Genomic DNA, 27,261 nt, shown 5'->3' with positions numbered 1-27,261 from the left:
TTCACATATCAATTTTTGCCCTTAAATGAAAATTTTCAATCTTGAAAATGGCCACACACCCACAAATCATGAAGAAATAATGAAAAAAGTGAAAATTTTTGTTGATCTACCAATAGGAATATGCGTAACAAAATCATAGAGCATCAGGATTAGTAGTTGTACATCTGCAGATTCCAACAGGAAAGATGAATAAACAGGCTTTTGTAAATGCTTATCACTGTTACCCAATTCTTGTTGCTATACCATTTCTTTTCAAATTTCTCTTTCAGCCTAGGAGTATCTCCTGCTCTGCAGAAAATGATTCTTGTTCAGTGAAAGAGCTTCTTAGGGTGGTAGCCCAGCCAGTGCCACTAAATGGCTTGAAGGGCTGGTGGAGAAGGAGCTTTAGCCTTCAGTACAGACATGTGGTGTTTCCTCGATTTAATGCTATGTTATGTAAAGCTGCAAAAGCAGCTTCAAGTACCACTCCACAAGTACATTGCTACTCCAAGCCCCTTTTAGATAGACAGTTTGAAGCCACCATTGACTGACAAGGTCATTTTTGAAGCACCTTTTATAATCTGCACCACTCTTTACACTGCAAGAAATGGGCTGACCACCAAACACTCAGTTGTAGCCTGGTGGATTCCACCGTCATCCCTCACTACCCTCTGCTGTAAACTGTCCATTACAATGTCACAATTTTTTAAATGATAGACATTTAAAAATCCATTTGGAACAATGGATTTTTCCGGAGTTTGGATATTAATTATCTTCTACTCTATGCACAAATGTTTAAATGGCCTTTCTGAACACAGTAGTTAATGCCAATTGGGAATGGTCCAAGGGAATTCATGAAGATAAATGAATTTTGAGTAGGCTTATTTTGGGAGGAGGAGAAGGGCACACTTTTCCCATAAGACATACTGGCCAATACTTGACCATCAAGAGGACATTCCAGGCAAGAGAAAAGGCAGTTGAAGATGTACAGTGTAGTGGATAATAAGAGCCCTGGAGTCAGGCACAAAGGGTAATTGAAGCCCAAGATAAGTGTAGAGATTGGAGTCAATCTTGCTGTACAAATAATTCTAATTTTTAGACTCAACTTATATTGCATGGATTTAAAGAGTTTGCAGTTATAGTCTCTGAATTATTTGGCAATTTTTAGAAATTATGAAGCATGCCATAGAGATTCCAGAAAACTAGAAATGAGCAAGAGTCAACGATTTAACAAACATTTTTGAACACTATTGTGTAATGTTATGCTAGGGTTACAATGATGTGTGAGACACCGTCCCTGCCCCCAAGGAGCTCAGAGTCTAGGTGGGAGGAGGTGGGAAGTGGAGAGCCTTTGTAGAGGAGGTAACCTTTCAGATAGGCCTTCAGTGAGAAGTCAGCTTTTGCTGGGCTGGAGATGAGAAAGAGGAAAACTAACTTTCCTTGACCACAGATTACCAATATGATGAATCTGTAAGGGACCCAGTGAGCCTGGGTTTTAGACTTTTACTCTATAAAAGAAAGTCATTTATTCTCAACTCTGCAAAAGAAGAAAACATTTGGAAAATGACAGGTTAATATTTTTGATACCAAATCCTAAAAACGAATCTGAAAAACGATTGTTAAATGATTCACTTTAAACTAATTTCATTCACTTTTCTGATAGGGTTATAAAAATTCATAGGTCAAGTGAATTCAAGTTATTTAATAAAGTCTCTCAAAATATCCTTGGGAGATATAAAGAGAAATTGAAAGTATATGAAAGTACTTGGATTGAAGCCAGTTAGAAAATACCCATAATTATTACCTAGTGGAGAAGAAAGTACGGGTGTCTTCATGGAATACTATTGTTCTGCCCTACTCCATGTCTTACAAAATTGTTTGGGTGAGGAGATACAGGATAGTTTCATTTGTTGACAGCGCAAAATTGCAAAACAGTCAAAATTCAGAATTATCTCAACAGATAGTAATGTTGGGATAAAAACTAATCAAATGCAGTCATCAAATAAACAAGTGTGTGTGTTTCCCAAAGAAATTCCATAGCGTGGGTAAAAGGCTGGAGCAAATATGGTTTATCACTTTGTGTGCTATTTATTGGCAACGCTAGATTTGGATTGCTCAGATTCCAGTTTCCTCTGCTGTGGTTAGGCTACATTTGAAAGCATAAATTCAGTTCAGAGTGTCAGATTGCCATACTTTAAAAATAGTTTGATAAACAGTTGTATCAGATACAGTTGTAGAAACCGGAGATATTAGTCTTAGGGAGCATGCTAGTTTAATTCAGGGATTTAGGTGGGATTGATGTAATCAAATATGTGTTTTTGAAGTACTACTCTGTCTGCAAGGTGGAGAACAGTTGGAGGAGCCAAGAATAAATATGGGAAGACTAGTAAGGAAAGAATGTAGCTCAGGTGAGAGGTAAAAGATATTTGGAGATGGAGCAAAGCTGACAGAGGTACATGCAATAGGACGGATTGGATATCCATCCGTGGGACACAGAATGAGGGAAAGTGATGAGGTTGTTTGGGGTAACATTAAGTTCAAGATGCTGGCAGGGCATTTTAGTGACAGTTATCAGTCCAGCTCTTGGACATTCTACTCTGGGGTACAGAGAAATTGTGGTTGGAAATAAGGGCATGGGAGGCATCTGAACAGAGTGAACATCAACAGTGAGACATTTTTATGACCTTTTACAGTTCATGGACCACCTCAACATTTCAGTCGGTAATTAGTACAACTCTTTGCAGCAAAGCAAGTCTGATTATGGCATTTCAAAGGCATGAAAAACCAAAATTACTTTACGTAAATTTGCTTAAGATTTCCACACTAGTAACTGATGGAACCAGGGCTTGAAGAAACCAGGTCATCCGACACCCAATTCTAAAATTTTGGTTGTGTGATTTTTAACTACACTGCAGTACCAATCCAATGAGAATCAGAGCTATGGAAGAGTTCCCCAAGAGGAAGAAATATGATGACCATAGCTTGGGACATGCCTATTTTAGGGACTGGAGAGAAAAGGGTCCAATAAAGGAAAAGGAGACAGAGCAAGCAGTTAGAGCGAGTGTTTTTTTTGTTGTTGTTGTTTTAAATTTTTTACTCAGTTCTTTATGTTTGGCTGTGTTTGCGAGGGCTTTCTCTAGTTGCAGCAAGCGGGGGCCACTCTTCATCGCGGTGCGCGGGCCTCCCACTATCGCGGCCTCTCTTGTGGCGGAGCACAAGCTCCAGACGTGCAGGCTCAGTAGCTGTGGCTTACGGGCCTAGTTGCTCCGCGGCATGTGGGATCTTCCCAGACCAGGGCTCGAACCCGTGTCCCCTGCATTGGCAGGCAGGTTCTCGACCACTGTGCCACCAGGGAAGCCCTAGAGAGAGTGTTTGACTCTAGAAACCTAGGGATAGAAGGAGCGTGGAGAGCTTCCATAATGAGGGAATGGTTAACATTCGTAGGTTTTACCTGAAAGATCAGGATGCTCAGTGCTGAAAACAGATCACTTTCTTTCCTGCACATTTACCTTTTTCTCATTGTTCACTCTCGTTTCACACATTTTGTCATTAGCTCCTGAACTAGATTATAAATGCCTTGAGGGCAAGGTCCAGGCCTTCTTTTCCTCCTTGTCTCTGTACTGCCTAATACGGGGCTATATACTCAGAATGATATGAAATGTGAAGGCTCTCTGCATGCAGATGATTAATCATCACTAGAATTTTTCCAAAGGCTCTGTCTCTAGTGCCAAGAGCACATTTGTTTAAAACGTGCACTTAAATTTGAATGAAATCTGCCTAAATGGTGCCATCTGTTCTTAGGCAGTTTCAAAAATGTTTAAATACAATTTTACCTTTAAAAGGACAAACGTAGGGGCATGCCTAGGAGACATAAAGATGTCCTTAAATAAACACAGAGCAGACACTGGCATATTCAATCACACTTAAACAGCTCTACATAAAGAATGTTTTCTGAGGTTTAAGAAATTTTTCGCTAAGAGTACACCAGCTGCTACTTCATGCAGAAAATATTTATGAGAAGTTACAAAATTGTAGGCATGGACTCCTACACATATTACCGCGTTTTAATTACAGACTACAGAAATACAATGTAACTTGATGTACCCTTTGAAAGGGGATCACTCTTCCTCTATCTATAATGGTCCACATTTTACTGTGATTTCAGTGCATCAATTTGGAAGCTGAAGACAGCTGTTGGGGATGATCTCTATGTTAGTCATTTCTATCGATGGTCATTTGACTTTTGTTACACTGCTGTACGATTCATTGTTGTGCAAATATAACAGTGAAATGAAACCCACGTTTAAGTTCTGCAAATAACTTACAGTCACTTCCAAAACACCTCAACTTAGGTTCTAAATTTGAGTTTGCGGTTTTAGATGTACGGTTATTTGCTGATCCACTTTAGCATGCAGAGTCACACACTGGCTGGGTTTAGGTATAGTTATTGTGGCAATGAGTAATGGGTCAAATTTTCAGCCTGTGTAACTCCCTAGCTACATCATCATCACGAAAACTATGCCAGTATTTTGACATCTCTGTATTTTGCTAGTTGGTGTAAATCAGTGATCGTGTATATCAAGAATTTATATTTACAGAAAGAATTTCTGGTTGAAATAGCATCTAAATATATTACCCTATCTGAATACATGTATATCTGTATGGAAAGTCTTTTGTTAAATCCTGTTTTGCAAAGGTGGAGATCTGAACGTGTTTACTCACATGAGCATTCTTTTGGAATATATTTAGATAATTTTTATCTTAGATATTTTTAGATATCTGATATCTATTTACTTCTGAGAATTTTTAAATAAAAATAATAGGATATTTCAGATAAAGTTGAAGTCTCCTTGTTGGCCTTTCAGTTCCATCCCTCACAAAGGCAACAACTATCATTAATTTGCTATATCCTCCAGTCCATTTTTTACGCTTTTAATGACCTAAGTTATAGCACCATGAACTAATATTTTTAGATAATATTGTCTTCTTAATTATCTAAGTTCTATCATAGTATTTATATTATTCGTTAACTTGCCATTTTTCCTCAGCGCTCTATTTTAGAAATCTATGTCAATCTATACAGAAGTTTAATTTTCTGTAATTTGAATTATCCCAGTTTATTCATCTTTCCCACCACAGATGTCCATTTAGGCTGTACATCTTGCACCAACTTTTTGCTACCCCAAGCAGTATTGCAGTGAATGTCCATCCATCTCTCTGCCTCTGTCTCTCTCTCTCCCAGGTAAGGTACCTGGCCCAGGTTTCTCTCTAGGAAATATACCTAGTAGCCAGGCTGTTGCTGGCTTGTGGACCATAGGGAATTCTCTCAAAAAAGATTCTTGATTTACATTCCTACCGGCAGTGTATAAAAGTTCCTGCTTCCTTATATCCTTACAAACACCTGTTTTGTTAGAGTTTATTTTTTTAAATTTGCCCGTCTAGTAGAGGTGAATGAAGTAGTTTGTTGTTGGGTTTTAATTACTTGTCTTGACTATTTGTAAGCTTGAGCAATTTTTTCAAAGACTTGTTGACCATTTTCATGTTTCCTCTTTATGGGATGCCTCTTCATATCCTTTGCTCATTTTTTCTGTGTTGTTTTTCTTATTGATTTGTGGGGGTTCTTTATTTCAAATATTAATCTTTTGTCAGCCATATATATTGCCAATATCATCGCCCAGTCTTTTAACTTTACGGTAGATCTCATCACACAGAATTTCTTTAATTTTGGATTATTTGGTCAAATATTTCAAATCCATTCAGTTTTGTGTTTTGTGTCTTATCATAGATTATCTATTACTACCTTGGGTTGATTACAATATGCTTCTATATTTTATTAATGTTAAGGTTGTGTTCTTTTACACATAAGTCTGTAATACATTCTGGAATTTATTTGTGTGTATAGTGTGAGAGAGCAGTCTAAATTTACTTTTCCAAGGTGGTTAGACCATTACTCCAACATCATTTGTTAATAAGTCCATCCTTTCTCTACTGTGGTGTGATGTCACCCATACCTTATACAGAGTTCCTTAAATGAGCACAGCATGTTTCTCTGATCTAATTCTCTATCTGTTCCCGCACCAGTCCCACACTGTTTTAATTACTATGGTGTTATGATTATTCCTTGATATATAGCAAGACAAGACCCCTTTCCTTATTATTCTTTCACCGAATTGTTTTTGATTATTTTGCCAATATTTGCTCTTTCATCTGGTTTTTAGAATTAATTTGTTTTGTTCTGCAAACAAAACCAGTGGCATTTGTATTTCAATTGCATTAATATAGAGATTAATATAGAGAGATTAATATAGAGGTTAATTTTGAATTTTCCCATCTATGAAATGGTATATTAATATCTGGTACACCATTTATTCAGGTTTTCATTTTCTCTGCAAATTACACATCTTTTATAAGATTAATCTGTTAGTGTCTCATCATCTTTGTTGCTATTACAAATAAAATATTTCCTGATTAATTGTTGCTGGATTATTAGAACTTTATTGATTTTTCATATTGGCCTTGCATCCAGCAACCCTGCTAATCTTTTTAGCCCTTAACAGTTTATTTGTAGACATTCTCGCATTTTCTTTGTAAACCACAATATTTTCGGTATGTAATGACACTTTAATTTCTTCTTTTCCTATCACTATGCCTCATATATTTTTCTTGTTTATTACCTTGACTGGAAGCCCCAGTTCAGTGTTGGGTAGTAGCAGTGATGTTGGGTATCCTTGTCTGTGGATTGTGTTTACAATTCTGTAATGAATTCTCTTTATGAACCCATTCTCAGCTCTTTTACCATGAAATTCACATTGAAAATTTTCAATATGGCTAGCCAAAGTTAAGGTATGGATTGTGGTCATGTAATGAAATAACGTTATACTACTGGTTAAGAGGTCCCAAACTTTACCTCATTCACACTCTTTTTTCACTTTCTGAATGAACCTGGCCACATCTGTTATCAGTCATTCAGGAGAAAATAATTCATGTTAAGGATCTCAGCTACAAGTGTTTTTACTCCATTTGAAAGTGTTCACTTCCTGGGAAATGAAGTCTTTTCACTGGAAATATAAATTTAAATCTGTTGATATTCTACAGAAATTCTCATTATTTGCATTACTTCTTTCTTTTTAACGTTTTTATTGCAGTATAATTGCTTTACAATGGTGTGTTAGTTTCTGCTTTATAACAAAGTGAATCAGTTATACATATACATATATCCCCATATCTCTTCCCTCTTGTGTCTCCCTCCCTCCCACCTCCCTATCCCACCCTTCTAGCTGATCACAAAGCACCGAGCTGATCTCCCTGTGCTATGGGACTGCTGTGCACTAGCTATCTATTTTACATTTGGTAATGTATATATGTCCATATATATACTACCACTCTCTCACTTTGTCCCAGCTTACCCTTCCTTCCCCCTCCCCGTGTCCTCAAGTCCATTCTCTAGTAGGTCTGCGTCTTTACTCCCGTCTTGCCCCTAGGTTCTTCATGACCATTTTTTTTTTTTAGATTCCATATGCATGTGTTATCATATGGTATTTGTTTTTCTCTTTCTGACTTACTTCACGCTGTATGACAGACTCTAGGTCCATCCACCTCACTACAAATAACTCAAATTCGTTTCTTTTTATGGCTGAATAATATTCCATTGTATATATGTGCTACCTCTTCTTTATCCATTCATTATTTGGATTACTTTTATTTCTTTTTCTTCTCTCATTGCTGTGAGTAAAACTTCCCAAACTATGTTGAATAAGAGTAGTGAGAGTGGGCAACCTTGTCTTGTTCCTGATCTTAGTGGAAATGCTTTCAGTTTTTCACCATCGTGGACGATGTTGGCTGTGGGTTTGTCATATATGGCCTTTATTATGTTGAGGTAACTTCCCCCTATGCCTACTTTCTGCAGGGTTTTTATCATCAATGGGTGTTGAATTTTGTTGAAAGCTTTCTCTGCATCTATTGAGATGATCATATGGTTTTTCTCCTTAAACTTGTTAATATGATGTATCACATTGATTGATTTGCATATATTGAAGAATCCTTGCATTCCTGAGATAAGCCCCACTTGATCATGGTGTGTGATCCTTTTAATGTGCTGTTGGATTCTGTTTGCTGGTATTGTGTTGAGGATTTTTGCATCTATGTTCATCAGTGATATTGGCCTGTAGTTTTCTTTCTTTGTGACATCTTTGTCTGGTTTTGGTATCAGGGTGATGGTGGCCTCGTAGAATGAGTTTGGGAGTGTTCCTCCCTCTGCTATATTTTGGAAGAGTTTGAGAAGGATAGGTGTTAGTTCTTCTTTAAATGTTTGATAGTATTCGCCTGTGAAGCCATCTGGTCCCGGGCTTTTGTTTGTTGGAAGATTTTTAATCAGTTTCAACTTCAGTGCTTGTGATTGGTCTGTTCATATTTTCTATTTCTTCCTGGTTCAGTCTCGGAAGGTGTGCTGCTCTATGAATTTTTCCGTTTCTTCCAGGTTGTCCATTTTATTGGCATATAGTTGCTTGTAGTAATCTCTCATGATCCTTTGTATTTCTGCAGTGTCAGTTGTTACTTCCCCTTTTCCATTTCTAATTTTATTGGTTTGAGTCTTCTCCCTTTTTTTCTTCATGAGTCTGGCTAATGGTTTATCAATTTTGTTTTACAACATTTTTATTGTAGACTCCTATGAACCAAGCTTCAACCCGTTCCCACTGCATATTCACCATTCACTTATCAAGCAAGGAACCAGGATCTGCAACTGTGCGACAGGCCAAGCTGCATTTGGTTGACCTGGCTGGTTCAGAGCGAGTTGCGAAGACTGGAGTCGGGGGCCAGCTTCTGACAGAGGCCAAATATATCAACTTGTCACTACATTACTTAGAACAGGTAAATGGGTAGGGTGGGATGTACCTATTTTAACTATTTTTTGACCGTGTACTTCACATCACGCATTCTACTAGCATTTTTGTCTTGTTTTGTTTTGTTTCTCTTCTTTTACTGTGGCAAAGTATATATAACGTAAAATTACCATTTAACTAATTTTTACAGTTCAGTGGCATTAAGTACCTTCAAAATGTTGTGCAAGCATCACCATCATCCATTTCCAGAACTTCTTATGATCCCAAACAGAAACTCTGTACCCATTAAACAGTAACTCACAATCTCTTTATACTCCCAGGCCCCCATCACCTCTATTCTACTTTCTGCCACTATGAATCTGCCTGTTCCTGATTTTCGTATAAGTGGAATTATACAATATTTGTCCTTTTGTGTCTCATTTCTTCCACTTAGCATAATTTCAAGGTCCATCGTGTTTTAACGTGTATCACAATTTTCTTCCTTTTTAAGGCTAAATAATATCTCATTGTGTGTGTGTAGATATAAATATAGAGATATAGTTTTTAGTATATCCATTCATCTGTTGATGAACATGACTTGTTTCCGCCTTTTGGCTATTGTGAATAATGCTGCTGTAAACATTGGTATAGCTACTAGACTTCTGTATAAACCATTTCATTTAAACCTCACAACAGCTCTGCACTGTAGGTATTAGTTATTACCCACATTCTTACAGTTTTTTTAACTCTGGTCTTCCACAGGCCTTCCTGAGATTACACAGCTAGTGCTGAGATAGGGATTTGAACCTCGAATTGCTTGGCTCCAAAGCCTATACTTTTTTTCACTATACCTTGTATTTTTTTGTAAAATTAGTAGTGGGTGTGAATATAAGTTGGAAACGACCTCCATGGCCTATTTTTTTCAGGCTGGTAGATTAGCTATGAGACCATAATGTGGAGATGGCCAGTATCTTTTCCATTTGTAGTGATTTCATCTAGTTGGTGATTCTGACCCTGCAATGGTTCTCCTTGCCTTAGCTTCCCTCCCTGTCCCTACTCCAAGTTTACTACAGTCCATCCCAGTGCCTGCTTAATTTTTAATTTCCGAATTTTATTCCAAAGGCAGAGAAAGCTCATCTGAATTTTGCTAAATAAATCTTCCAGAGAAAATTTCTCCCATCTAAAAGGAGTGCATTGAATTAAATTATTTCTCAAGTTCCTTTCAGCTCTGTGAGTATAAATGTTGTGAGTTGAATGTTAAAGATGGCAACTAATTCTGAAAAAAAAAGAAAGAAAGAAAGAAAGAGAAACATGATCAAAAACTGGTGTGGAGAAGTACAAAGGATATTGGCGAGGCAAAAGGGTCCGTTAATGAATGTTGGAGACTGAAAGATTTGAGAAAAAAGACTACTTTTTTAAAGCTGCATAATGAACCCTTTTGAGAATGATGTCGTCCTGACATTAAATGCTTTCTAATGGTCAAGCTGGCTGAAAAAGCAGATTGAGAGAAACCTAAGGGAACTTTCTGTGAACAAGGCACACACAATTAGGCTCTGACCAAATGAATCCCAGTAATGCAACACCCAGAGATTAAGGCCTGCATGGTGTTCAGATCACTTTAGTGTTTCTGACGATAGTCAGCATTCCTGAACTCCTTCTTGTTCACATATTACATACTATTTTTACTTAACAGATCTTTTTACTTTATAGGACATTTATGTAACATTGATATGAAAGTATAATGGACTATATTCAAAGTGCTTTATTTCAAATATACCTACTTGTTTCAGAGTCTTCACTATCATTTAATTCCCATTATATCCATCCATCATACGAAATTATATTTATATTTGTTAGTTGAATCAAAATTTCCACCAATTGTAATCACTCAAGAAAAACATTCTGCTCCTTATCTTTTCTTTTTCTTCATTCTACACAACCTTTGCAAGCTGTTACTTGTCATTAAAACTATTCCTCTCCCTACATTTCTTCTCTTCAAAATTCTGGTAACATCAGCCTCATGTGAGCAGTCTTGGTGGCTATGTGCTGAGGACTGTGCTGGGCCCTGGACCACAGCGCTGAATGAAATAGAAACAGCCCCTGCCCCGAAGATCTCATGGTCCAGTGGAGGGAGACATGCACTGAATAAGTATTCATTAAGTACGTGGCTGTAATCCCGATGGGAGACTGCAGAGCAAGTCCAAGGGGCGAGGAGAGTGTGGGGGATTGGACTTAGACTGAGGAAGGGAGAGTTACTGAAAGTTCTCTCAGGACTGATGTTAAGCAGAGATCTGAGGAATGTGTAGGAGTGAGCCCAGCCAGGATGGGGTCAGGGCATGTCAGGCAGTGAGAACTGGGAGTCTGTCAGCCCTTAGCTCCATCTGCGCGATGGATTCACCCAGGGTCTCAGTGACATTCACGTGTCATTGACCTTTGGCTCTCCGAATGTAACTTATCTGTTTCATAGATGCCCACTGCATCACTGCAGCCGTTAGCTCTTTACACTGTTGTACAAGGGTCTTCATGGAGGTTATGGCATAAAATAATGGAGACAGGAGGAGGAGAAGACCAGTGTGAGAGGAAAGAAGAACATAAATATGGAAGACTGCAGTGTGTGGACATGAGTATGTGAGATTGAGTAAAGCTAGGAGCAGCTGCTAGAGAAAAAGTTGTGGATAGTAGAGAAATATTGGAATTCTACACAGAAAGACATAAGTGAGAGGGAACCAAAGAGTACCTAGGAAGGAGAATAGTAAAAAGAGTGAGCAGATACTGTTGATGAAATAACAGAATTCAAGGACTTTTATAAACATTTTTTTTTTGTGTGTGGTCCGCGGGCCTCTCACTGTTGTGGCCGCTCCCGCCACAGAGCACAGGCTCCGGACGCGCAGGCTCAGTGGCCATGGCTCACGGACCCAGCCGCTCCATGGCATGTGGGATCTTCCAGGACCGGGGCACGAACCCGTGTCCCCTGAATCGGCAGGCAGACTCTCAACCACTGCGCCACCAGGGAAGCCCAACATATTTTCTTTATGAAGTACTTTATTATGGGCCTTTGAGACTGGAAGTATAACACAGTTTAGTTTAAATAGCTTCATTCATTCATTCACTCATTCATTCAACAAATTGTGATTGAGTGTCCACTGGGTGCTACAAGTTACGTTAGGCAATGGGGATCGATGTATAATTGAGAAAGCCTGTGCTACCGTGTCATCCAGTGAAAGAGCAAAGCATACAAATACTTAGAATGCAGTAAGATAAATGCTGTAATAGAAATTCATGTAGATGTCCATAATATAATCAAACTGAGACATCTTCTCTGTCTCAGTTTGAATATATAAGATGGAGATGGACTAGGAAAAGAGAGTTTGGTAGCCTTTCTTCCATGAATTAGCCCACATTAGGGTTATAGACATTCCATGCGAATTGTAATGGCCCTCTGGCCATAATTGTGAGACCCTACACCTGCTCACAGGGCACAGCCGTTCTGAGTTGAATGCCCCTTATTGTGCTCAGCAGCAAATAAATTTCCATTGGCCAGAGTACTGTTGGTTTTGGAGTTTTCCTTGTGTATGTAGTACTTCTTCCAAAGAGTCTCCTCAAAAACATTTCAAGCCATAATAACAGGGTACATCTTGACCCTAGAAATCGAGTCCATGGAGGAAAAGGAAGGGACCATGCATACTTGTTCCAGCCGTAAGCCTCACGGAGTGCTCCTTGGGTGACCCCGGGTCTTTGTCAGCCCAAATGTTAAGTGAGAAACCACTGGGAACAGAGAGTGTTTGCTCTCTCCTTCTCCAGAAATCAGAATCAGGGTCACCCCGGCCAGTTTTCCAACATGAGTGGGACTTTTTCAAAGTGTTACTTTCCACTTGGCTTCCACTGAACGTGTTGCGTTCAGGAGAAAAAAATTGGTGGTGCGGTGCTAGTTGTAACTCTCCAAATTGTTGTCAGTTCTCAGGGGATAATCTTCCATGGACATCTGAGTTCTTTAAAAGAAATCCTCTTTAATGAATGAAGTAGTAAACTGAGTTATTGATTTCAGGCATAGTTTCTCAGTACGTGGAGATACTATTAAGTGTAATGTGGGGTTCCACCCTTTGTTGCTTAAAGAATGTCTTCAGGAACGTGTTACTGTATTTGTACATGAAATCCAAAATGGAAGTAGACACTAAAAAAATCCAGGTTGGATGAACACCTCCTCACCCTGTGCCATTCAGATCATTTGGTTTCTGCCCAGTGTAGAGAACCCAAAGCAGCACCACAAAGAATAATTTACTTCTGCCTCTCTCTCAAATACCGGCCATTTCTAAGTCACTCTGAAGATCCGTTTCTGTCCAGGGGGTCTGGGCTTATTATGGTATTCCTAAAGTCCTCTAGAGCTGGGAGGGTACCTGCTCAGGACCCGCTTATAAAGAAATGGCCTAGGACTTCCCTGGTGGCACAGTGGTTAAGAATCCGCCTGCCAGTGCAAGGGGACACAGGTTCGTGCCCCGGTCCGGGAAGATCCCACATGCCGCGGAGCAACTAAGCCCGTGCATCACAGCTACTGAGCCTGCCCTCTAGAGCCCGTGAGCCACAACTACTGAAGCCTGCATGCCTAGAGCCCACGCTCTGCAACAAGAGAAGCCACCGCAATGAGAAGCATGCGCACCGCAAGGAAGAGTAGCCCCCCCTCACCGCAACTAGAGAAAGCCCGCGTGTAGCAACGAAGACCCAACACAGCCAAAAAAAAAAGGAAAAAGAAATGGCCTAAAACTGCGTTTATTGTGCTACAAGTCTTCAAAGTGATCGGGTCCACCATATTTCTCACTTTCTTCCCAGTTACATTGAAGCTTAGTTCTCCCAAATCTCGTTCACTACTAATGACCCTCCCACTGCCTTTCTAGCTAAAACTAATTAATCCAATCACTCATTTATTCATATTCGTTTAACAAAAAAGTGTTGAGCACATGTTGTATTAATCAGATTTTTTAGCGGCAAATTGGGAAATTGATTCTAACTAATTTAAGCAGCATAGAGTTTATTAAACATAAAGAATCTCAAGAAAAATTAGGAAACTGGGCTTGAGTACTACCCAGCTAGGAGCAGAACAACCAAGATACACTTCTTTTTTTTCTCAAGATCTTTTTGATGTGGACCATCTTTTAAAGTCTTTATTGAATTTGTTCCAGTATTGCTTCTGTTTTATGTGTTTGGTGTTTTTGGCTGCGAGCCATGTGGGATCTTAGCTCCCCGACCAGGGATCGAACCCTCACTCCCTGCATTGGAAGGCGAAGTCTTAACCACTGGACCACTGGGAAAGTCCCAGCCAAGAGACACTTCTAATCACACCACTGAACTGCTCTGTAAAACACCACTGTTATCCCCACTGGGCACTTAGGACATTAAGTCCTAGATTCCAGAAACTTCCCTGTAGCTGCCTCAAAAAAACCAGTTGCCTTTGCCACCCACCTACAAATGTGGTCTTCCTCCTTATGACCACCACCTCTCATCACTCACCTCCAATCCCACACAGGGTGTTTGCTTGATGGAGCTAGGTCTCATGCAAACCATGAGCTGTAAGAGAGACTAGGAAATGTAATTTTGTACGAAGCAGAAGTAGTATGGGGACTATCATGAGAGCTGAGGGAGACAACTCAGTGTCTGCCACATGTCCCGGGTGCTGGGTGCTGTTCTTGGCAGTGGCGATGGAGCCATGAGCAAGAGAAACAAAGTCCTTTGCTTCTCCCTTGTGGAGCAGAAACTCTCGTAGGGAAGCAGGTAACAAACAAGTAAATAAATAAAATTTCCAATAGTGGTGAGTACCAGAAGAAAAATAAAATAGAGTTAAAGCCTGGATATCGGGGTGTTACTTTTGATAGGGGGTTCAGGGAAAGCCCTTGTGAGGAAATAAAACTTGAGCAAAGATTTGATTGATGAGAAGCAGGATGCTGTAAGAAAATCTGGGGCAAGAGCATCCTAGGTAGAAGAAACAAGGTCAAAGCCTGCGATGTGGGGCTAAGCTTGGCATGGTGAAGCAACAGCAAGGCCAGTGTGGGCCACAAAAGCACCGTAGGAGACGAGGTTGGATACGTAGACAGGAGCCAGATCACACAGGGGTTGGGTCATTATACCAAGTGCATCGGGAGGTTGTAAGCAGGGCAGTGACTTGATGTAACTTACATTTTTGTAAAGGTTTCTCTGCCTGCCATGCAGAGAGGAGACCATGGGTGGGCAAAAGGAGAAACAAGGAGACTGATTCAGAGCCTTGAGAGCAGTTATCCAAGGAAGGGAAAATGGTGCCTCAAACTGGAGCAGTGGCAAACGAGGTGGGAAAAAGTGATCCAATTCTGGGTATGTTTTGTAGATAAACCTAATAGAAATTGGATGTTGGAGGTGAGAGGAATTCAAGAATGTTGCCTAGGGTTTTGGACTGAGCCACTTGGTGGATGGTGGCACCATCAATAATGATGGGTAAAGCCTGAGAAAGAATCAGGCTTGGGGGCAGAGGGGAGAGACAGTCAGGAACAGACATCCAGGTGGAGATGCAGAGTCGCCTCAGGGACAGTAGCTCAGGGAAGATGTTGAGGCTGATGCTGTAAATTGGGGAGACATTCGGATAGGATATGGATGTATTTAAAGCCAGGGGATTGGATGAGATTACACAGAGAGACAGTGTAGATAAGAAAGAGGAGAGGATCCGGGACTGAGCCTTGGAGCACTTCAACAGGTACAATTTGGGAAGAAGAAAAGCAAGTATTCATTATCTAGTTTTTAAGGAAAGGTAAAACCCAGAAAAGTGTGATGTCCTGATTACCAAGTGAATAAAGCATTTCCTGAAGGAGGCAATGAATACCTATGTTGATGCCTTACTCAAATCAGAGGTCTAGTAAGAGAGCAGTCAGTGCTTTTGGTTCAGGGGGGTTGCTGATGACCTTGGCAAGAGCCAACTTAGTTTAGTACTGTTGTGGGCTTGCAGAATGGGAGTGATTCCGGTGAGAGAGAGAAATTAATGCAAAGAGAGGGGTTAGTTATAGGAGCGAAGTAGGTAAGAGGAGAAGAGGGAGGGGACACAGGGCTGGACTTGGGCAGGAGCAGGACAGTAACCACAGGAAGAGTGGAATGTGTGGGGGATTGAGGGACGGGGCAGGTAGACCGCTTACACCTAGAAGAAGAGTGTGTGGCCATCGGCTCAGACTGAAGGTGGAGAGAGGAGGCTGGGTAGATGTTTGAAACAAGAGGATAAGGTGCGAAGGCCCATTTCTGAGAGTGGAAAAGTGGTTTTTGAGAGAATCTCACAGGATTTCTGGTTTATAGTAAAACCTGTGGGTCATTAGCTTAAAGCAAGACCAGTGGTATCGTTACGTGATTTTGCTAAAAACAGCCTTCAAAAACAATGTTCCCATCTTATTTTGTAAACTAAAGGAGTAGAAAAAGTTCTGATGATGGGAATTACACAGCTGGGAAGAGGGAAGACTAGAACAATGGCAGGTGTTGGAAGTATTTTCAGGAGCCAGGGCCTTGTGATGCCCCTGAAGTCACATGTCACATCTGTGGGTGACTTATTCCTGATGCTTTGCAGTGGGCGTCCTGGCACTGGATTCATCTTCCCCAGAAAACCCTGAACCCCTGGTGGCTCCCCTTGGGGACAGTCCACAGCAGCCCTTCATCCATCTCCCATCCATCCATCTACCACCCTCCTACTAAGTACGTAAGACTGCTACGGAGCAAGATGAGCAGGCTCTAGTTGAACCAAGGTGCACTTCCCCCATCACTTACAGTGAAAGCAAACACACATATATAGCACTTATTATGGGCTAGTTCTACTCAACGTAATTTGCACATTTTAACTCTTCTAATCTTCCCAACTACTCATAGGTAGATACTGTCTTTTCCCAGTTTTACAGATGACGAGACTGAGGCAGAGATGGTGAGTGGCATGCCCTGGTATGGCTAGAATCTGGACCTGGACAATCTGGCCCCAGAATCTAGGGCCTGTTGCCTCTTGTGGTTCTTATTTATTGTTCTGCCTCTTTTACCTTGAAGATGAGGCATGCAGACCAATTTTGGTAGGATTTTTAAAAATCTGGCATGATTTACTCTTGAGTTTTTATATAAATTTCTCAGTGACTGAAAACAGAATAAAAATGTATCCAATTCTGCACAAGTTATATCATCTATCCAAAAATGACAGGGTTCATCATGGTATGTTTTTACTATATTTGCTTTATTCCATCTTCACTGTTACTGTACTGAATATTTTAAGATATTTATTCTGAGCCCAAGTTTTGGGGGTCACCGCATTTTGTATCCTTGTTGCCGTCGCAGCTCAGTTTGTCCGGTGTGCATTTTCTGCTAAGTTAACGCTATTCTTTTTCCCCTCCACCACAGGTCATCATTGCCCTCTCAGAAAAGCACCGCTCACACATTCCATATCGGAACTCCATGATGACCAGTGTCCTGAGAGACAGCCTGGGAGGGAACTGCATGACGACCATGATTGCCACCCTCTCTTTAGAGAAAAGGAATATCGACGTATGTTGCTTCTTCTTTCTGGAGATCTCAGTCTGAGTTTTTATGCTAGTTTGTGAGACGGAGTTGAGGGTCCTGGGTGGGTTTGTCTTTTCAACTGGGTTAGGGTATGCCTTCAGAGGTGAAGACCCACCAGAGTTCATAGCTTTGGGTTATTTGCCAGAATTGCAATTCCCCCAATTTGAGAACTGACTTCACATAGCACAGGATGGTTTGCAGAAAACCATACACGAATTTTGGAAGACCTGCCAGAGACGTGAGGGAGGAGACCCATCGGCTTCTCCTGATCGGTTTTGCTCCTGATTACTTAGGTGCCTTGGAGACATCTCCAAGGTGTGTCCCTAGACATGTCCCTGGGCACAGCACCCAGGACGCCTTAGCAGGGTTTGGCTGCCAAATGGCTCTCCTGGGTTGCTTTAGAGCCAGCTGATGTTTCATGCATTTCAGTTTAATGTTTGGGACTCAGACTTTCTCTAAGAGAGGAAAACAGGGAGCTGCAGGGTGCCTCCCCAAACAAGGCCAAGCCCAAGTGCATTGTAAGATGCCTTGAAAAGCCTCTCTTTTGTGCCTGTTAAAAATATTTATTTTTTACCCTTTGATGCTTATGGATTGTGGTACCTGCTATGATTCTGGTTTGTGTATGTGGTTCTGGTTTGACAAATCAGTAGTTGAAAAGCACATACCAGTTGTCATTTAGGACCTCAGGATCTTCCACACTTTGGGCATCAGTCATTATATTAAGCCCAAACAAAATTTTAATGAAAAATAATGTTCCAGGGAAAGGCAAGACTTCCTAATTTGGAAGCATGTTTCCTCGTTGTGTTTTATGCACATCACTCTAGGTGTACACGCTTTTCCTGTGAACAGAAATTGTTTTATCTCTCTATGCCATAACACTTTAAGGACTTATCTTGCTTTCTTAGGAATCTATATCTACCTGTAGATTTGCACAACGAGTGGCACTCATAAAGAATGAAGCTGTTCTTAATGAAGAAATCGATCCCAGATTGGTAAGCAACTTTTAACTATGTTAAAAAAAAATCAAAGTATATCAAAGATTAGTTAAATTTTGGGGGACACTCAGTCTCTGTAACCAGGCAACGTTCTGAATACTGGAAATGTGTTAAATCATTTAATTCTCACAACAACCTCATGAGTAGATGCCATCTCTTCCTCTACTTTACAGATGACAAAACTGAAACGCAGAAATATTTAGTGATCTGATCTGAGTAACAGTGCTGATTGGTAGCAGAGCAGGATTCAGACACAGACAGTCTGCCGCCAGGGCCTGTGCTCTTACCTACAGCCCCCTTTACTCCATCAGTTAGGGGCACAGTGAGTCCTGGGGACATACACAGAATCATACACAGTTATATTTGTAGGCAGGTCGTAGCCTTTCAAAAAAAAAAGTCAGCTTAACTTTCTAAACAATAATTATAGACCATCTTTTATAAAAGCTTATCGAGAAAAAGAAGTCCTAATGGTTATTAAATAGAATAGTATTTTGCATGACTGTTCTGTTACTTATTCTAGAGATTTTTAAAAAGTTAATAGTTGGTTTGATCCATGGAAAAATGGCCAAGCCTCTAGTTTTATAAAAATGAATTCTTCTTTATCAAAGTTCTTTTTTTAAAGGAAAAATATTTGCAAGTTACATGATTCAGCTACTCATTATAAATGCAGATATTTTTTCTTTTCTCTATTTTGTTAGTCTTCAAATAAAATACAACAAGGAATTAACTTCTGTCAACATTGGAAATGTTGAAATAAAATATTTCAGTTTTGTAAAACTCCAAAATTAAGATTATATTACTTTGCAAATCAGTCACCTTTAAAAAAAATTTTTTTTTCTCTAGAAAATAAGCTGGTGTAAGCTTAGTGGTATGCGTTATAAAAAAGATGTGAAATCTTACCAACAGTGCTTCATTTACAAATTTCTCAAATTCCAAACAAGAAAATCTCAAGTTCACTGTTACCCATATTAATTACTTCCTCTTGAGTGTTTGCCCTTCCTTCCCTGAAATCATTCCATTGAAGGGTAGAGGAAAAGAAGGACAAAAGAATAATGGGGCTGACTGTTTTGTCCTACTTGCCTCAGGGAGCCCGAGCTCCCCTGACAGCATTCTCTTCTGGAGAAACCAGTGGGTGAGGCAGGATCCCTTTCCAGTCCAGTCCCTGGTCAGCACCACAGGGTACCTCCACTGGAAAAAGGAGACACAATTCAAAGGCCTAAGTCAAATGGAACTGAACTCCTAGGATGAATTCTTCTGCTGTTCCTACCCTGCCAGCAGCCCTGTAATATTACTGTGCAGAATGAGAAAGATAGGAATGCACTATTAGCCTGAAGACAAAAATTACTTCATAACTGAAGGAAAATAAACATATTAGACATTGAGGTTATTTTTTCCCTTCAAATTTGGCTAGAGAGACTTTTCTTTGAAGGAACTTGAGGAATTTGAACAAAGGTGAACATTATCGTGTGTTAGATGTAAGTCTGTGAGAGATTTAAAGAAACGACAAATCAGGAGTCAAAAACTAATAGCTAATTGAACAAATGTTGAGGTCTTCCTGGTGCAGAATTATCTGGTAATTGACAAGTGTTGTTTCCTCATCTCCTTTATAATTGCTTCTAAAAACTGATATTACTGTTCATTATTTTATGTACAGAGCTTTTCTGAAGCACAAGTGACAGTTGAAAAGTTGTCCTCAAAACCACCCAAAACACAACTGAATGGGAAAAATAAACACCAAATTTAGGGAAGACTCTATGGGACGGGCGTTCACAAGAGTCTGTAATGTTTTATTTCTTAAGTTAAGTAGTGGGTACATGGTATTATTTATACCTTTTTGTATATATGAAGTAGTTCATACTAAAAAGTAAAATCACATGAATTAAGGTGATTCATCACATTCACAATTAAAAGAAAAAATGAAATGATCACATCACTAGATGCAGAAAAAGTGTTTGATAACAATAAACACTCATCCATAGTTTGAAAAGACTCATCAAACTATGAATATGAGTGAACATCCTTCGAATGATTAAAGGTATCAACCAAAAACTACAGCAAACATTTTAAAGTTGAAACATTAGAAGGAATAAGACAAGAATATCTTAAGCACTATACTTGGAGGTTCTTAGGAAAGAGACTTTTTTTTTTAATTTATGAGGATTTGATAAGAAGAATATCTGTCATTACTTGTGGACAATTTGATTGCTCATATAGAATATCCAAGAGTGTTTAATAACAAGTAAACAGATAACCAAAATAATATTCAGAAAATTAATCCATTCATAAAAATGAATTGCCTTCCTATATATTAAAAGCCAATAATTAGAAAATGCAATTTTATAAAAATTCTGTTTATAATAGCAACAAAAACTTTAAAATTATAGAAATAAAATCTAATTAAAGACATATACAGATTAGTATTGAAAGGAATCAGAAAGCTATACCATGTTCATGGGTGTAATGATTCATAGCATTACTTTAATGTCTTATCAAATTAACCTTTTACTCAAATTTATTTCCAGTTAAAATTTGAGGAGGGCCTTTGGTAGAATTTTACAAGCCAAATCTAAAATTTATATGAAAGAGCAAATGATCAGGGATAGTGAAGTCTATTTTGGAAGAGAACAAGATGGAAGGGGCTTATTCTATCTAGATGCCCAAAATTTTTTAAGATATAGTAATTAAAACAGTGTAGTATTACCATACATATAGTCAAGTAGACAAATGTTTTTAACCAGTAGCCCAGAAAATAAAACAAGTTACATGTGGAAATATATAACAGAATTATAATAGAAAATCTTGCATGATTAGCCATAAAAAAATTAAAATTAGATCCATATCTCACACTTCCTACAAAATAAAATCTATCAACCTAAATGTAAAAAGCAAAACTTTAAAACTTTTATAAGAGCATATAGGAAAACATTGCTATGGCTTTAGGTAAAATAGATTTTCTTAAAGAAGACACAAATATAAAGCTCAAAACAAAAGAAGTTGCTAATGAAATTATATTGAAATTTAAAACTTTCATTTAACAAAAAGAACACCACAGAGTGAAAAATATTACATAGATTGGGAGAAAACATGTGCATTGCATACAACTAACAAAGGGTTCACATCCCGAATATATAAAGAAACCTGCAAATTAATAAGGAAAAGAAAAACAACTCAACTGAAACATGGGCAAGATGGTGAATAAATAATTCACAGAAGAAGAAACCCAAACAGCCAGTATGCATATGCAAAGATGATCGACCTCACTAATAATCATGAAAATACTAGTTCTAAATTAGAACTAGATAAGAGACCATTTTACACCCACCTAGATAGGCAAGATTAAAGTGTCTGGCAATACTACGTACAAAATGACAAAAATGTGGGGAAACAGGAACTTACATATATAGCTGCTGAGAATATGAATTTATGCATCCATTCTGAAGAGCAGTTTGGCAATATATAATAAGGGGGTGCACTAACTCTACCTCCACACAGTTCTAGGTAAACACTACAGGGAAACTCTCCCACACATGCCCAGAGACTTATAATGTTCACAGCAACACTCTTTGTAATCGCAAAAGTAAAGCTCCTGAATGTCCCTCAACAGGAGACATAGATACGTAAATTGTGATACATTCCTTTACTGAAATACTATATGTCCATGAAAATTCATGAACTAGAGCCACATGAAGCAATATAAATAATCTCAAAAACATAGTGTGAGGGGAAAAAAAAAGCAAGTTGCAGTTACATGCAGTATGGCAACATTTACATAAAGTGTAAGGCATGCAAGATGATATCATACATCATTTACAGTCACATCTGTACATATGGAGTAAATGTATAAAACATGCAGGGAAATGCTACCCACTAAATGCAGGACAGCAATCACTCCAGGAAGGACAGAAGGGGAACAGGAATAAGGGATACCATTTCCATCAGTAATGTTTTATTTGTTAAGAAAAATCCTAGAACTATTTTGACAAAATGTTAAGATTTAACAAAGCTGGGTGCTAAGTACAAGAGTGCCTTTTATATCATCCTCTGTACATTTTTGTTCATAATTTTAAAAGATGTATGGTTCTCTGTCACATAGTTCCCCTCAGTGAGGAGTTGACATTTACGCTCCTGCCTTGCCGTTTGCAGATGATTATACGCCTACAAAAGGAAATCCAGGAACTGAAGGATGAACTGGCCATTGTCACTGGGGAGCAGAGGACAGAGGCACTCACAGAAGCAGAGCTCCTTCAGTAAGACTGCAGACTTTTTCTTTTTCTTTAACCGTTCAAGTCTGTGTTAACTTCTTTGTTGGCCCTAATATTATGAATTCACCTCAAAGAACGAAGTTCTCCTGGGACGGTCTGAAATTGCATTGAGGCGCCAGTTAAGAGTGGCGGCTTTCCATGAAAAGCTGGATAAGGCTGGCAGGGTTTTTGCCTCCTCAGCTTTGAGGAAGTAAAGAACAGAGCATAGAGAGGACGGGAATATCCTTCTCATGCCAGCTGAAGAAAAGAGGTTGCATAATAGTCATGCAGTTTTTAAACGTATACACCAAACACTCTTAAGCTGTGGATCTCAGATCTGAAAGGAATTCAAGAAACGTCCCTTGTCTTAAAGAGCATCTTGCTGCAAGCACCAGTTTATCCCATGCCAAAGTAAGCTCTCTCCTTTAATAAATGGATGGTCCATACATTACAGTTCAAACACTCAAGATGGAAATGAAAGCAGGTATTCGGGGCTTCCTCCAAGTGCGGCATCTTTCAGAGCCTTTAGATTTGCAGCCATATGGCATACCAGGGGCACAGCGTGGCTCTCGTTCTCTCTCTGATCACGGGCCACAGTGGCGGGCTCTCTAGTTGTTTCTGTGCTGCTTATTAAGCACTGTGGAGTGATCATAACGGACTAGGCTTAGAAGGCACTGGTATTCTCTATTTCAGAATAACAAAGCTACACAAGATTTTTTTTAAGGTTTTCTGTCATTTCACATAACCCTCTCTCAACAGAGAAAACGATAACAGATGATGAAAGTATTTTCTTGAAACAAGCTCATGGCTGCCCCTGAAGGTAGGTGTAAAGCTTGAGAAGCCTTAGGCAAGGTTTCTGTTATACTCAAAGCCTTCCTCCTCTAGGATAGCATTTCCTGGTTCTAGAACACTGTGTTTAATAATATGATAGGCCCCTAAGGCTTTCCTTACAAAACCACTTTGTGGCGTATATGCAATTAGGGTGAAATGTGACTGCCAAATTTCACATTTTAGAGAATTTCATGTCACTCCTTGAAATAACTTGGGATATCTTAGATATTGAGAAGCCCAAGTTTAAAACTCCTTTACTATGGTGCTCCCTTCCCCTCAAAGAAAGGACTTACCCAATATTATTTTTGAAGAAGTCTCTTCAGAACTTTGATCTTCAAATCAGAATCCAACCAGCAAAACAAAACCATTCTAGGCCTCTCAACGGCAGGAATTTAATATAGGAAATTTGTTGCCCAGGAGATGGTACTATGAGGTGCTGCAGCACCCCAGAGATCAGAGCAGCAGGAGGAGGTCCTACGCCCCTAGGACTGGAGGGACATCGGTAGAAGGTTGTGTTACCAAGACCAGAGACTAGTGCCAGCCAGCAGGAGCTGGACAAGATGAACGCTGCCCGACAGAATGGAAGCTGAGGCCTCTGAAGAGCCATGGGTGCTGTAGAGGCATCATCCCAGCAGGGAGGCCTGGCTTCTCCCTCACCTCCCCTTTCAGTCTCCACCAGTGCCTCCCGTTGGCTGAACCACTTACCCAAAAGCCAGTTGTTAAAAGAGTCAGGGAGTGTAGTTTCCTGTGATGCAGAGTCAAACAAGGGAAAAGTGGAAATTGGATCTAAAAGCAAACAGGGAAATGACCAACATATCAAATAAGTAACAGTGTTTTCTCTAATTCCTGTGTACTCTGTGTTGCTCAGAAGGCTCCGTTTAAGGGTAAGATTCTGACTGTTGTGGTTCAAAATGTCAGAATGTACAAAAATATGCTGCAGGTTCCCTCCAGATTGGGGGGCTTTTAGAACTGATATAAAGAAACATCGGAATCTCTAGCCACAGCCAAGAATAAGAAGTAAACTTGATAAGGGATTAGAAGCTTCAAGGAATTCCTGGGAGACTGAACAGTGGGATTGAGATGGGCAAGAGAAGAGGATAGACCAAGTCATGGTGCAGCGCCACCAAGGTCCCATGTCTAGAAGTGGTGGCACCCTGGAGCAGGAGAGGGCTGGGAACAGCCGCTGAGGGTTGGTAGAGCTCTTGTAGTGGGAGGAGTTTGTTCCTATGAACCCCTGTGTACTCCCTTCTTCCTTTCTCCCCACAGTGTTTAGGTCAGTGTTTAGGATGGGGAAATAGGGAAGGACCCCAGGTAGCTGATGATGCCCAGGACAAAGAGGGACTGCATAAGCTCTAGAGACCAGCTGCTGTCTCCAGCTCTGCCCATCTCCTGTTCTCACTGAAAACAGTAGGGAACACAGGCACCCACAGCTGCTTCAGTCCCTCACCTGAGACTGGCTGCCCAAGCTGAGAGAGCTTAGAGTCCAGGAAATGTGAGCTCACAGTTGGGAGTGACTAGGAATATGAGGACAGCCAACACGGAAAAAGCCAAGAACAAGCATTTACAGCTTGGAGGGCTTCAGAACTAAGCAAGAAAAGTGGTTACTATCTTTAGAGATATAAAACATGGCATTCCATCCATGAAACAATAACAGGATCAAGAGGAGATCTTGAAAATGAAAAAAATGTACTTGTTGCCATTAAGAACTTAATGATGGCCAAATAGCAGAATGTAAACACAGAGGGGCAAATTAGTGAACCAGGAAGGTGGGGGCTAAGGGATTCTTCCAGAATATAAGATAAAAGGGTAAAAAGAGAAAGTTTAAAGAAAAGAATCGTAGAGAATAGCTCTAGATTTGTCAACATGTAGGAAAACAGAATTTATGGAGAAGAAGTAGAGATAATGCAGGGGAGCCAATAGTTAAAGAAAGAAAACCTATTTCTTGGAACTAAAAAAAAGAAAAAGACATAGGACTTCAGAAAGAAAGGGTTACCATGTGCTGAGTAGTATAATAATGTTGTAGAAAAATTTTAGAACGTCACCAGATAGAAAATAATCCTAAAAGTTATCTGAGAAGAAAATTATTAACAACCAAGAATCTGCTTTAGAGAAGACTTCTCATCAACAACTCTGGAAACAAGAACTTCTAGTGCTGAAACACAAAACAAAACAAAAAGGACTATGAATGGAGATTTTTGTATCTAGCCAAATTAATATTCAAAGGTGAAGGTGAAATAAAGCCACTTTTCAGGCGTACAAGCTTTCAGACAGAAAATTTACCATGCTACATCCTCTCTTAAAGAGACTACCACAGACTATACTTTCGCAAAAAGAAAAATTCTATGAAGAATAAGAAACAATAATAAGCACATTTTGTTATAACTTCTTTATGATATTTAATATTGGATTACGTTTACATTACCTCTTTTACTAACTTGCCATTTATTTTATAAACAGATGTTTCTATCTAAAAGTTACTGACAACAAGCAAATTTGCCAGTCACAGGAGTTTCGGGGTAGAATCATGAGAAATAAAATTGTGACAACAGATCTAAAATACTGACAGATGGTTAGATTTTGGATTGGTTTCCTTTGATCCACAGATAACAAATATACAAATGTCAATTGGAACAGACTCCATACAGACAGTATGTAGGGTTGCCATTAGTTTTTCTGGACAATTGGTTCACTCATTCATGCATTAAATGTTTATTATTCATCTACTATTCACACAACTCTATCCTGGGCCCTGAAGGGAGCACAAAGATGAACAAAACCTAGATCCAGCTCTCAATCGGTTCACAAGTTAGTGGCAGTGACAGACATGAGCACAAGTAATTATGATGCAACATATAAGTATTATGAGGAGAGATGAATAAAACATGAGACTGCAGAGATAGTGATGATTAACTTTGAGCTCAGGAATCATGTAAAATTAGTTTATGTGCTAATAAGTGAACTTCAGCAATTTGCAATGAAGTCGCTTCTCTGCTGTCAGTATAAGAGCGCTATATTGCATCACGTCTCATCAATGGTTTCTGAGCAGCAGCTGGGGAGAACTCACGCTGCAAACTGCATTCACCCTGCCAAAGCCAAGCGTAGAGTTTCACAATCCAGTAACCTTGGTGCTTGTTCATGCTGATGGTGAGGATTAGTCAGATAATGTGGTTTTTTGTTATTGTTTTTGTTATATTATAGTTGCATTTATGTTTTGGCATAATTAGCTAGATCAATATTGGTACAACTTAAAATTCATCAGATTTAAGAGTGCTTTATCATGTTAAAGTAAAAGAGATAAGTTAAAATTTGCCCCTAACGTGGCTCTGCCATTTAATACCGTCTGTGCTTCTTTGTCTTCTGGGGCTCCTGGACATTTACTCAGGAATGTGAATGAGCTTCAGTCCTCCCATTGCGCCCAGACTCCCGGATGGCAAGGGTGGGAGGGAGGTAGTAGTGTAGCAGAGAGGAAGAGTCCCACAGCTTGGCAGGGCAGAGTGGCAGGAATGTTCTAGCCTTGTCTACTTGTCTGTGCTGCTGATTCCTGGGCTTATGCTGACTGGCATGGCATGAAGACATTCCTCTCAGGGATTCTGTGAAGGACATCAGAAAGCAGATATTTAATAGATAATATATTCTATGTAGTATGCATTGGACAGTTTGGAGATGTCTGTTAATACCTAGCCCTATCAAATTTTTTGAACTATTTCCCAGAATTTCAGTTCTTAATGTAAATATTCGTTGCATTGACTTGGATGCTTCAACTGAAGAGGATTTCAGATGTCAGCCTCCAGTTATTGGGATATTTTTAGTTTACATCTTTTTTTTTTTTTTTTTTTTTTTTTTCTCTGAGTAAAATTTTAAAAA

At 39.5% G+C, this 27,261-nt stretch overlaps 1 protein-coding gene across 1 annotated transcript in view; it reads left to right on the top strand.

Annotated features, from left to right (window-relative positions):
* KIF6 (kinesin family member 6) overlaps positions 1–27,261 on the top strand; it is a 374,962-nt gene that overhangs the window by 127,187 nt on the left and 220,514 nt on the right. Inside the window, exons 7-10 of the mRNA XM_024766060.1 lie at positions 8,641–8,847; positions 17,172–17,315; positions 18,236–18,322; positions 22,469–22,572. Coding sequence (XP_024621828.1) covers positions 8,641–8,847; positions 17,172–17,315; positions 18,236–18,322; positions 22,469–22,572 — 542 coding nt within the window. The remainder of the gene's footprint in view (positions 1–8,640; positions 8,848–17,171; positions 17,316–18,235; positions 18,323–22,468; positions 22,573–27,261) is intronic.

This window comes from Neophocaena asiaeorientalis, unplaced genomic scaffold (genome assembly GCF_003031525.2).
Source record: "Neophocaena asiaeorientalis asiaeorientalis breed wild unplaced genomic scaffold, Neophocaena_asiaeorientalis_V1.1 scaffold46, whole genome shotgun sequence".
Lineage (NCBI taxonomy): Eukaryota > Metazoa > Chordata > Mammalia > Artiodactyla > Phocoenidae > Neophocaena > Neophocaena asiaeorientalis.
Note: the sequence above shows the minus strand (reverse complement) of the source record. Positions and strands in the feature narration are given on the sequence as shown.